Below are 13499 nucleotides of genomic sequence, written 5' to 3' on the forward strand. Positions count from 1 at the left end.
TAACTGCGAGTTGGTTTGCGACCGCATTCGCGGTCCCAAAGCAAATCTGCATGGCGATGCAGTCGCAAATAGGAAGGGAACACCCATTCCTATTTGCGAGTCGGAATCACATACTGACTCGCAAAATGTGACTCTGCATCGCGTAAGGCCTTTTGCGCCTCGCAATCTGCGTTTTTCGCCGTTTGTGAGGTGCATAAGGCTTACTACATCTGGCCCTAAATGCCCTGCTTGTACGAATGTCACTATGACTTCTTTTCTGATGATGATAAAGACAGCAACGTTATTTCAGAAAAGTAACATTCCAGTTACAGACAGGAGAAGGTTCCATTTAACATAGCGTAACCAAAGGCCTGCCCAGCATGAGCTGCTGTGCCGCATTTCTTAAAGATAAAAAAAGTGCTATAGTGCACCCAGCGCTGATTGCGTCACAGCGCCTTCTTTTTTGAACAAGACATGCTTCACAACAGCTACCGCTCCTGTGTAACATTTCTAAAAAAAACATTTTAAAAAAACAACAGATTTCGCAGAGACGAAACCTATTGGCTTTGTCAGTGCTTGTTGAAAGGTTTCCTCTGACACAAATGTGACGAATACCCCTTCTATCTTATAAGTGCCCGTCCGCCGAAGTCTAACTCACGCACCATGTGTCGTAGGCGTAATAGCGCCGTTTTTGCTGCTGCATAAGGCAAATTTTTCAATATTGTTAAAAAAAATCTTAGGCACATTTAAGTTTACAACAAATGCATGACATTTTGACCCATTAGACTTCGCAACTTCACATTAAGTAAACGTGGCATTTCAAAAAATGAAATTGTGACCTCACGAATTTCGCACAGCAGGGGGGAAAGTTTCATGACTGAAATAAATGTACGGTCCCTTCGAGGTCATGCATGTCTGAGTCTGGTGTCCTGTGACGCTTCAGAAGAGATTCTGACTGCAATGTCTGCCTGCAATGGCATATTGCCTTTATCATAAATATGTATTTGTCTCCTTTAACCTGCCGTTCTCTCCTCGCAACATAAATTCTGTTTGTGATTACAGATTTTCCAGGCAGTGAGATGGAAATGCCAAAGTCTGACCTATTGAAAGTGTTGTAACGTGTGTCCTTCAAGTGCGCATTTCATTTTCTCGATGGACCTTTTGTTTTCTATCTATCTTTCCCTCTGACAATAAGGCGCGCTGTGTCATCCGGCCCCAGTGTCAGTTACGAATGAGCCCTGTGTGATGCAAAGTAAATGCTAAGGAGCTGAGTCACAAAGTGTAGTTTATGGGCTCAAATGAGAAAAAAAAAAACTTGCGCATGCGCAGACCGGTTTATACCTGCAGAGGCGCAAATCCGCATAGAAATCTACTGATTCCTGAAAGAGAAGCAAATGATTTACCCTTGAATACCCTAGCACCACGCTAGTACGAGTCAGAAAGTTAACTTCCAGAAGGTGCAAGAAACAACAATCTGTTTCAATATGTTCTGGCATATAAAGGCTTCAACGCTTATGATATGTACTTTGCCAGGGCAGTGATGAGTTCTTTATCATACTTGCGATTGCATCAGAACAAATACCTCCCACTTAAGGGGTGTGAACTTTGCTCTGTGCAAAACACTCATGTAGTTGTAATTCACATACATTTCCATGGCTGTTTTTTATTCTATATGCAATATATACATAGTCTAGGTCGTTGAAAGTCGGCCAGACATGAGTATTTGGCATTCACGCAAGGACTTTATAGTGAATTATCTCCTAAAGAGCCCTTAAATGTCACAATGAGTGGATGACCATTATATCATGACTATGTTTACTGTTTAATTATCTGCAGTTTGCCATTGTGGATACCTTCCACTGCTGACCACGTGAGTGTGACAAGTGAGCTAAGGTAGAAGTTAGAGGGAAAAGTGCCTGAACTGCAAAATTAACTAGCCAATCAGAAAAGTCCACCTTCAATCCTAAAACACACCTTTCTAGTCCTGTGTGCAATCTTAAGACATATTTTGAAAACTGCAGTACCTAGCCCTGCTAAACCCTTTCTGCAGCTCCACAGCCTGTGGGCTTACACTAATAATTTGTTTTGTTAGGCTTTAAGGGTTTTTCTTAGCATGCTACAGGATTAGTCAATTACACTTGATATGTCTTTTTTAAACCGAGGTTAATAAACATCCTTCTGTGCCCGACCTTAACTGTGTAGACCCATCTATCCATTTAGTCGAAATTTTTCTAGGCCGCAGTAAAGCAATCCACCATTGGCACATTTAACTTTGTGAGACCTTTGGTTAATGAAGAACAAGATTTAACCTCGAGGGATCAGTCACTTCTTGTGATGAAGATACAGTGTGTGGTGGTGCACGGCTTTGGTAATCCACGGAGTTCCATGTCTTCTCCTGGGCTGAAGTCCTAAGAAGGACTGGTAAGCAAGGCCTCCTGGAAAGGGGGTTGTCAATGTTTTGGAGAAGTGTGTGTCATTTTCTGTCAGCGTTTTAAAGAGTGTTCTAAAGCATCAGATGTGCTCAACAGAGGTCATAAGGCAAGTGCTTCTGTTTTTTTTGTAGTTTCATAGAGCGTGAACTTGACCCGCGGGCTTTACAAGAGAACCAGATGGTACATGGGGATGTTAAGTGATTTGGCCGGAATCAAAGGATGTTTATCCGAATCTGTGATTTGTACCAGGTTCTCCAATTCAAAAGTCGGCAGCTTTAGCCACTAGTGGAGACACATCTCCTCCCGAGTTTCTATTGTGACCCATAATTCATCACTGATTTAAAAAAATATATAATTTGCTTGTTCTGCAACTTTGGGCTTCATGACTGCCAGAAACCTTTGATTTGCCATGTGTTTTATTTTGACGCCTCCTGCTCACAACCAGCCTGGGTTTTGGAAAGTTGTAGGGGATGTGCAAACAAACATTTTCGTACCAAGATTTGCTGGCACTGACTGCTCTTTGGACATCATTCAGAGTCTTCAAGCCAGGAAACTACACAGCGGATAGATTTTTGCAATTTCTTTGGCAGTTCTTAGGCACCTAGACGGGAGGATTGACTGAGCAATGCCAAAGTGAACAGATGATGCCCGCATTTATCTGTGGCTCCTGGAAGTGATATGTGCTAAAATCCTATTTTCGGTGAACGTTGCATTAGGACTGTGGTGCCAAGACATGCACGTGCACAATAAAGTCTGGAAACTAAGGTTATTTTTTATAGTACTCTTCTTTACGAAGAGAAATATTTCAATACCATAGCAACTCCGTAGACCTCTTTCATTCTGCATTCTTCATTTTTGTTCCTACATTAAAGTTAAAACCAAGATTGTACACCAATGTAGACTTACCTGTGAAGCAGGCACTGCTAACTTCATTACAATTAAAGATTACAGTAACTCAAACCTATTGTTTAGAGGTTGCTAATTGCAATAACCTTCGCGGGAACGTGAACGTTGCAGAATCGGGAGCCTCCAAATAGAAAGAGACATATTCCACCCAGTGTATTCTGTATATGACACACGGGACAGTGGTAAGTCATTTCAGGAAAGCCATCGGTTCATAACACAAAATAGAGTTTTAGCAAGGCTATCTTGTGCCCTAAGTCAAGCAAGGAGAATGATTCTGCTGCCCCCGGTTTCATAGCAAAAGACAGTCAGAATTGGGGTGCACGGAGGCCCTCACATCCTTGAAATGCTGACATGGCACCTACCCCACTGAAGGTACCCGCACTCATGGTTGCATGAAAAACATTGACCAGAAACAAGAATGGAGCAAAGCATGCCTGCGCGGTCCAGTACAACATGGACGTGGATGGAGTGTTTCAATCCGCAATGGGGGTACCAGTCAACCTGAATGGGAAGGGTCAGTCCAACATTCCTCTCTGTGGGGATGAAGCCCAGGCTAGGCCCAACCCTATGATTATGTTTGGCCCCCTCGAGTTAACTGGGAAACGCTGGTGATGTAAGTTACCATGAAGTAATCCCATTGAGAAGCGGAATGGGGTAAATTGGGAAAAACCTATAACTCTACCTCTCAGAATCTTTTTGGAGGGGTGAGTGAGGAAAAGTCACCAGTGACACATGTAAGGGACTTTGCTTTGTTTTTTGGAAGAGAAGAGATAAGCAGTCCAAAGTGACAAGCAGGCATGAACTGCATCTGCGCCCCTCCATTTCCGGATATTGACACGAATAGTTATGAATGAGATACCAATGAGGTTTCAGATGAAGTCATGCCCTTTTTGAAAACCTTTCAGATTAAACGATTTCGTAATTTCATACTTGATACATTACTGTTAGGTTAAATATATTTTAAATCTTACATTCTATTTGCATGGCCAGAATTTGTGAGCACTCTGTGTGTAATAGCAAGATTTTTTCTCGAAATGCTGTAAAAACACTCTTTTTGTTCCTCCTTTGCTTTTCATGCCAGTCTATCAAGTGTTACACCCCTCAACGTCTACAATAGTAAGCGGGCTATGAAACAGGCCAAGTTCTTTGTTATGTTCCGAGGAACCCTTTGACCTCTGCCGGTGTGCTTAGCGCACACTGGCCCATATTTATACTTTTTTGTGACACATTTGCGTCATTTTTTGATGTAAAAGTGGCGCAACCTTACAAAATACAATTATATTTTGTAAGTTTGCGCCGCTTTTGCATAAGAAATTATGCAAATGGAACGCAAAAAAGTACAAATATGGGCCTCTGCCTTCCTGACACTCTTGATCTGAAGCAGCAAATAGAACGGAAGCGTCACTTATAAAAATACACACAGCATGACAGTTCCTATACTCTATTTCACAAACAGGCATTTTTCCTTATAGCTCACTTCCTTGAATCGCCGGAGTATGTATACAAATGTGTATTTTGTACAGTACAAACCTAGCCAGAGCGCGGAAGAGCACGGTACAGGGGCATCTGAAACTCGCATGGGACAGCGGTGAGGTCAGAACAAGTATGACATCGGCAGTGGTTGGAGGTTCCTACATATTATCAGTGCCTTTGGATCTTACTAAATTCATGGTGTAAATTGAAGAGATCCCTTTTAGTGTCCTACCGCAGCACCCTCTTCCCCATAGCCCTTAGCCCTCTCCCCATCTGGGGATACACCAGGGCAGCTTTTGGTTCTAGCGATTCATTTTTCAATTTTTCCCTATGGATTAAATAAGATTTGCATAATTTCTTTCTTCAGGTGGAAAGGTGAAAATCATTTCATATTGCAGATAAGTATTACGGTCCTAAAAAGACTAATATAACTTTATTGTTATGCTCTTATGTGGGAAAATTGTGTTCTTCAGTATTTTCAGCACCACCAGGGGCAGCATAGGACCACATTATTCACCTTTGTGGGCCTAAAAGATTTTCTCGAATTGGGCACCAGACTAGGTACTGATAGGGTTAGGACAAAGAGGAAACAGATGCACGCCTAAGTCAACCATATGTCAAGCATCAAGCAAAAACCCCCCACAAAATCCAGCGATACAAGAAGGATGGAAGGCAGGCCTGGGAAAGCTTACCTGAACGACATCTGGAAAACTTGTCCTTGGTTGACCTGTTGCGTCCTGTTGTTGTAGCCGTGCAGCATTTCCCCGAAGAGGGTATCATTGAGCTTCGAGTTTGGCTTTAGGCACTTGGGGCCCTCGCAGATGTCAGACAGCATGAGGCAGGATTTGCCATCTGGGGCGAGCTTGTATTCCTCCACGCAGCTAGGAAACAGAAAAAGAGATACAAGTGAGCCGGTTCATCATAAAAAGAGACAAATCATCAATCAATGGACACCAAACACACGATGGACAATAGTAAGGGACTCATTGCAACTGGGCAAGAAACTGGAAGGTTACAGAGAAGATTGACAACACGGCATCTCTTCTTGAAGACAGTGGATTTCAAACACAATAGCTGATGATTCTGATCTTCCACCAGTGGGAGTAGGTGTGACTGGTGCCTAGGAGAGCTTCTATTGTTGATAAAAATATGGTCATTTTTTCCAGTCCACGAGACAGCCTGGCTTATAACATGAAGTAGAAGGAGGATCCTGCAAAACTCTAGGTTTGATGTTCAAGTATGGATCAAAGTAGTGCAGTGATAATACTTTTTGAAGAATGTAAAACCAAACACAAAGAATGGAGATGGTTGGTGCTACGAGAAAATGAGTGTCTCATCTTTCAGACTTCAGAATTAAAATAAGAGGAATGCTCCTCTGAGGAGAGTTATACTTTTCCTTACAGAAGTTACTAGCCAGTGCAATAATCGGTGGGGCATAGTTAGTTAGCAATGATACTTGCTACCTTTACTGGTGTAGGCTGAATGCTACAAGCGGAGTACATTTCATTCCATTCTCAAACCATTCCAGGAGAGCGTCTCCAATGCTTCTATTGTCACAACTTCAAAGACCAGTGTCATGCATCGAAATTAACATGAGTACTGTTCTACGAATGGAAATCACATTGCCTATGCAGTTGATATTTTTTTGGTTCTCTTCCTCTGCCCCACCACCAATTTCTGGGGTGTTTGCATTCCATTAACACTTTGATTTACGCCAGCCTTGACATTTGCAAATGGTCATTCGTTTTCTTGGTGGTAGACTACCTACAAATGTTTATGAATACCCAAATATGTGAAAGTTTGTGCTGGTTCCCCAGCTTTTGCAGGTGGACCCACCATGGAGCGCCTACACTGAGATTAGATTTGCACTCAATAAAATTCTGTTTCACTAGCAGAATTGCTGACAGATTAATCCCTTGTGGATTTAAACACTGCCACCATTCTAAATTCCGTGTATAAGGACTGGGAATATCACTAAGCCTATTTTATCATTATTATGACATATCAGAACAACTTTGAATAGGTGAATTTAGGATGTGGGCTGCACAAACATCTCTCGTGTTTGTAGCCTATAATGTTGCCCCTTGTGTAATAAGAGTCTAGGCTGCATATATGTACAGATGACAACTGTCTTGCCTTGTAATTCACTGGTGGCGTTCCATCATGTTGTGGGGGAAGGAGGTGAATATTTATAAGTTTATATTTATAAACTATCACTATTATTTGTAATAACTGCCTTCCAATGCAGTGACATATTGCAATATAATAAGATGAAATGCTTCAGCATGTTAAAGAAATGCAGTTCATGGAATTTTGAGACCACCCTATTATATTTGTATATTATATTTATTTAATACTTTACATGCAAATAATTTAATGTACTGGCTCTTAGAGTCAAGGCAGGCCCTTGGCTTGGCTCTGGCTCAGCTCTCCCAGTTAATTTGTTGGCTCACCCACCTCTAGCTTTCTGTTAACACTGCAGTAGTAATGTAACACACCTTCAGATGAACAAAACACTTGGGCAGATCATTGGGAGTTCAGGTCCCCAACCTCTATAATTCTTTGAATCCCAGCCCAAGAGCATAATCCCGTGAACTCAGGCCCAGATTTATAGTTTTTGATGCAAAACTGCACTAACGCAGTTTTGCATCAAAATGTTTAGTGCCGGCTTGCACCATTCTACAGCGCCAACCGGGAACCATATTTAAGGAATGGTGCAAGCCATCACTAAGCTTGGGCTAGCATAAAAAAATAAAATAAGAAAACAAGATGCGAGCCGGGTGGGGGTGGCGATAAGGGAAAAGGAGGTTGTGCGACAGAAAATGACGCTAGGCTGGTTAGCCTAAAAAATAATGCCACTAACCAACCTAGCGTAATTTCCTCACGCACAGCCACCCAAAAATGATTTCTGTAGAGTAAAAACAGAAGTCATGCTCACCACCCCAATGGCCAGCACAGGGGACCAGTGTCCCCTGTGCATGGCCATTACACCCAGTGCCAGACAGGGGCTCCATGTAAGGCCCCCTAAAGGCACTTAAAATTAAATATAAAAAAAGACTTACCCTACTCATCTGGGATGGGGTCCCCCATCCTCTGGTGTCCTTCTGCTGTGGGTGGTGGTGTTACTGGGGCTAGGGGTCAGAACCGGTGGATCCATTCCATGGGGTTTGGCCATGAAAATGGATCCACAGGTACATTAACGCCTGGTGTGACTCAGGTGTTACATAATGAGGCTAAGCAAGCTTAACGTAATTATTTGGGTCCGCCTCCCACCCGTGCATCATTTTAGCACGGGGTATAAATATGGGGCTAAGGCGATAGGGTCATTTTTTGGAAGGGAAACGCCTACCTTGCATCTCATTGACGCATGGTGGGTTCACGCATCCAAAAAATGAGGCAAACTCCAATAATTTGACGCTAGACAGGTCTAGCATCAAAATATAAATATGGAGTTAAGTTTGCAATGTTTTAGCATCAAAAAATGAAACAAAAATAGTGCAAACAAAGTATAAATATGCCCCTCAGTTTCACAAAACTCACGAACACTCTTGAAGAGAGTTTTCGGCTAAAGGTGTGGACTCATTTCTGGGACATGATTGATATCAGATCACAAACATGAATTTAGCTAATAATGAATATTTAATAGTGGACAAACAGTTTACAAGAGTTTGAAATAAACCATATAAACCTTTACAAGTACTAGACACAAATTGAACAATTAAAGCAATATTTATTTACAAAAAACCTTAAAATCATTTAAAAAAAGCAAATAATACATCTGCAGATGACCATTCGGTCAAAATTCATAAAGGACTGGATCAGTTCAATATAATTTTCCATTTGACACCTAGCTCCAAGTTCAGGCAAGTCCTTGCCCCTTACTTCTTTGAGACCTTCACAATAAAATATTGAATGAATCAAACATAATGGAATCTTGATAGAGAATCTACAGGTACATCTGCTCCTTAGGGGTTCAAACTACTTTCAACATCTAAAATGTGAAAATGGGTGAATCGAATGAGCTCATGAAGCTCAGTTTGATATGAAGTAAGTGTGAGGCTTTGAATAGTACTGTATAAAACTCCCAAATAAATAAAGTTGCATCACTTCGTTTCATCAGTTGATTAGAAGGAATGTTTTAGATTTCTTAACACTGCTCTAAAATATCACTTGTAATAAGTCACTTGAAATTTGAATTTGCAATAGCAGAACTCACCAGACTCTGGCCCTCATTACGAACATGGCGGTTCAGACCGCCATGTCGGCGGTGGCGGAAAAAAACACCACTGGCATGGCGGTTTGAACCGCCCTATTCTGAACAAGGCAGCCTGACGATGGCAGAATACTTTATGTGGCAGGGCAGCACTGCAAGCAGCGCTGCCCTGCAGATAAAGAGTCCTTGTTCCTCCAGTCTTTCCCTGGCAGGTTCCCCTGCCAGGGAAAGGCTGGCGGAAGGGGTCCTCTGGGCCCCCCCTGGGGGCCCCTGCACAGCCCATGCGCTTGGGCAGTGCAGGGGCTCCTGTGCAGTGCCCCGCCGCGCAGGTCACTGGCCGATTTACAGGCAGTGATCTGCGCGACGGGTGCTGCTGCACCCGCCGCACTGAGGCATTGACGGCAGCTCCATGTGGAGCTGTCCGCAATGTCCCGGCCCAGCAGAATGTTCTATATGCAGCCGGTGGGGTCTCAAGGGGGATGGCAGTCTATAGAAAGACCGCCAGCATGAACACGGTGGTGTTTACAGCTGTGTTCATAATCAGGGCCTCTGTCAAGCAAGAAAGAGCACCATAGATACTTCTACACATAGTAGGAATACACTTTGTCACTGTTAGAAATGGGGTCTTTGGTTGGCAGGTTGCTCCCTGTCCAAGCGAGGACCCTCACTCTAGTCAGGGCAAAGGAGAAACACACCCGGTTAGCCCCCACTCACCCCCTTGGTAACTTGGCACGAGCAGAAAGGCTTAACCCAGAGACATTGTGTAAAGTATTAGTACCAACACACACAGTAATACAGTAAAAATACTACAAAATGACTCAACACCAGGTTAGAAAAATAGCAAATATTTATCTGGGTAAAACAAGACCAAAACAACAAAAATCCAACATACACAGGCAAAGTTATGAATTTTCTAATATTAAACTTCAATATGGTAATTCAAAACACAAATGCTTCAAATTGGTGATATCATGGCATCATGACGGAGTCGTTCCTAACAATCCAACTCCAATTGCGCTGGTCACGGAGTTACACAGACCACCTGGTACACTACCTTGTGAAAATGAGGAAACAAGCCAGTGCATGGAGTCAGGGATGACGGCTATGCTGGATCCGAGGCGGTGTTGGTCCGATGCTGCGAGCGAAGGTGCGTAGGCATTATGAAGAGGCGTCAGGTTCTTGCTGTGGAGCGGTGGAGGTGAGGCAGCATTGGTACGAAGCGTTGGATCCACACACTTCCGGCAGAGTCGATATCCGGCGGTCACAAATTGGTGCTGCCATTTCCAAGGAGTCGCGGACTTCGGCGAGGATGTAGCGATGTTGGGTCTGCGGGGTTGTCGCACTCTAGTGAGGACCACGGCTTCAGGCGGCGTCATGGGATTCAGCAGCGACATCAGTCCAGACTCGCCTGAAGTTGATTTTCTTGGATCTTTTTGATTGTCTACCAGCTTCTCCTTTCAAGGGCCCAGGGACTCGATTAGGTACCACATATCAGGGCAGGAGTCTCAGCAGAGAGTCAGGTGCTGTGCTGGCAGGAGGAAGAGTTTGATGGCCCTGAGATTTCAGAACAGGAGGCAAGCTCAGTCCAAGCCCTTGGAGATTCTTCTCAAACAGGAATATACCACAAAGTCCAGTCTTTGTCCCCTTTCACAGGCAGAAGCAGCACCTGCAGGATAGCCCAACAAAGCACAGTCACAGGCAGGGGCAGCACTTCTCCTAAGTTCTTCAGGTCTTCTCCTTGGCAGAGGTGCCTCCTGGTTTCACAAGCAAATATTGAAGAAATCTAAAGTCTGAAGTGTTGGGTCCAATACTTAGACCCCTTTTTGCCTTTGAAGTTGCCCAACTTCAAAGAAAAGTCTCTGTTGTTTACAGGATCTTGTCTTGCCTAGACCTGGCCTCAGACACACACCAGGGGGCTGGAGACTGCATTGTGCGAGGGTAGGCACAGCCCATTCAGGTGTACGTGACCTCTCCTCTCTGCAGGCTATACCCCAGCTCCCTTTGTGTCACTGTTTAGAGGAGATTCACAAACAGCCCAACTGTCTGCCTGACCCAGACAGGGAATCCACAAACAGGCAGAGTCACAGAAAGGTTTAAGCAAGAAAATGCCTACTTTCTAAAAGTGGCATTTTCAAGCTAACAAACTAAAAACTGACTTCACAAAATATGTATTTTTAAATTGTGAGTTCAGAGACCCCAAACTCCATATCTCTACCTGCTCTCAAAGGGAAACTGCACTTTAAGAATATTTAAAGGCAGCCCCCATGTTAACCTAAAAGAGAGATAGGCCTTGCAACAGTGAAAAACTAATTTGGCAGTATTTCACTGTTAGGTCATGTAAAACACATCAGTACATATCCCACCTTTAACAACACTGCACCCTGCCCATGAGGCTACCTAGGACCTACCTTAGGGGTGCCTTACATGTATAAAAAGGGAAGATTTGGCTTTGGCAAGTGGGTACACTTGCCAAGTCGAACTGACAGTTTAAAACTGCACACACAGGCACTGCAGTGGCATGTCTGAGCCATGTTTACAGAGCTACTCATGTGGCTGGCACAGTCAGTGCTGCAAGCCCACTAGTAGCATTTGATTTACAGGCCCTAGGTACCTCTAGTGTACTTTACTAGGGACTTACTAGTAAATCAAATATGCCAATCATGGAAAAGCCAATTAATTCACATAGGAAGTCCTTGCACTTTAGCAATGGTCAGCAGGGCTAAAAGTGCCCAGAGTAACAAAAACAGCAAAAACAGAGTCCAGCACACAGCAACAACCTGAGAAGTAGAGGCAAAAAGTTAGAGGAGACCACGCCAAGGATGCCAGGTCTAACAGCCACCAAGGAGCCATTGATACAGTGCTAAGCCTAGCAGAGACACACTCTGCCACCCCTGAGCAACACCATAGTCAGCTGTACACACAGCATAGCATTGACACACTCTGCAACCCCTGAGCAACACCGTAGCCAGCTGTACACACAGTATAGAAATGACACACTCTGCCACCCCTGAGCAACACCATAGCCAGCTGTACACACAACATAGCAGTGACGCACTCTGCCACCAAATACAGCTCTACACTTGACATTGTTACACCTTGTCAGGACCACAGGCAGACGTTGCGCAGCACTGACATATTCCGTCACACCTGAGCAGCACCACAGCCAGAGGCACACACAACAAAGACACAGTCTGCCACCAATGAGTATGACAGCAGTCAGCTATATACATAGCACAGCAGTGACACACTTTCCCAGCCTTGAGCAGTACCATAGCCAGCTGTAGGCATAGCACTGACACTCTGCCTCTCATGAGCAGCACAATAGCCAGCTGTAGGCATAGCACTGACCCAATCTGCTGCCCTTGGCAACACCACAGCCAGCTGTACACATAGCCTAGCAGTGATAGACCCGGCTACCCTTGAGCAGCACAGCATCCAGCTATATACATAGCATAGCAGTGCCACACTCTGCCACCCCTGCAAAGCACCACAGCAAGCTATATGCATAGCACTGACACATTCTGCCACCCTTGGCAACACCACAGCCAGCTGTACACATAGGATATCAGTGACACATTCTGCCACACCTGAGCAGCACCACAGCCGGCTATACACATAGCATAGCAGTGACACACTCTGCCACCCCTGAGCAGCACCTTAGCCAGCTGTGTACATAGCATAGCAGTGACACACTGTGTCACCATGAGCAGCACCTTAGCTAGCTCTACACACAGCATAGCAGTGACACACTCTGTCACCTCACGGAAGCACGATGGACAGCTCTACATGTAGCACATACACACTCTGCTAACAACTGGCAGCACCATAAGCAGCTGTATAGATGCCACTGACACACTCTGCCACCCATGGCAGCAGCATATAAAGCTCTATATGTCACCAACAGACACTGCAGCAACTTATACAGCTCTATGTGCAGCACAAACACAACACAATCAGCTCCTCTTTGTAACACCATGGATTGTCTAATCATACCAATGGAAAACTCTGCCACCCCCAGGTAGGATCACAGACACAGGTCCATGAGTAGCACGGATGCACTCTGACACCACCAAGTAGTACCACAGATACAGTTTGACAAGTAACACTTGTGCGACATACTGCTCTTCACATAGCACTCATTGGCTCTGCCAGCGACAGGCAGCACCATACAGTTTGACATGTACCACTAGCACCACATACCGATCTACACCTGGCACTGATCCACTCTGTCAGCCCCAGACAGTACCATGGATATAGTACTACACTAGTACCACATACAGCTCTACGCATAGCAGTGCTCTACTCCATCACCCGCTGACAGTTTCATGGATATAGAACTACACTAGTACCATATACAGCTCTATGCACAGCAGTATCCACTCTGTCACCCCCAGACAGTACCATGGATATAGTACTACACTAGTACCACACACAGCTCTACGCATAGCACTGATCTACTCTGTCACCCCCTGACAGTTTCATGGACAGAGTACTAC

At 44.3% G+C, this 13499-nt stretch overlaps 1 protein-coding gene across 1 annotated transcript in view; it reads right to left on the reverse strand.

Moving 5' to 3' along the window:
- ASTN2 (astrotactin 2) overlaps nt 1–13499 on the reverse strand; it is a 2164803-nt gene that overhangs the window by 679321 nt on the left and 1471983 nt on the right. The window contains exon 13 of the mRNA XM_069241522.1: nt 5483–5671. Coding sequence (XP_069097623.1) covers nt 5483–5671 — 189 coding nt within the window. The remainder of the gene's footprint in view (nt 1–5482; nt 5672–13499) is intronic.

The sequence above is a fragment of the Pleurodeles waltl genome, chromosome 6 (genome assembly GCF_031143425.1).
Source record: "Pleurodeles waltl isolate 20211129_DDA chromosome 6, aPleWal1.hap1.20221129, whole genome shotgun sequence".
NCBI classification, from domain to species: domain Eukaryota; kingdom Metazoa; phylum Chordata; class Amphibia; order Caudata; family Salamandridae; genus Pleurodeles; species Pleurodeles waltl.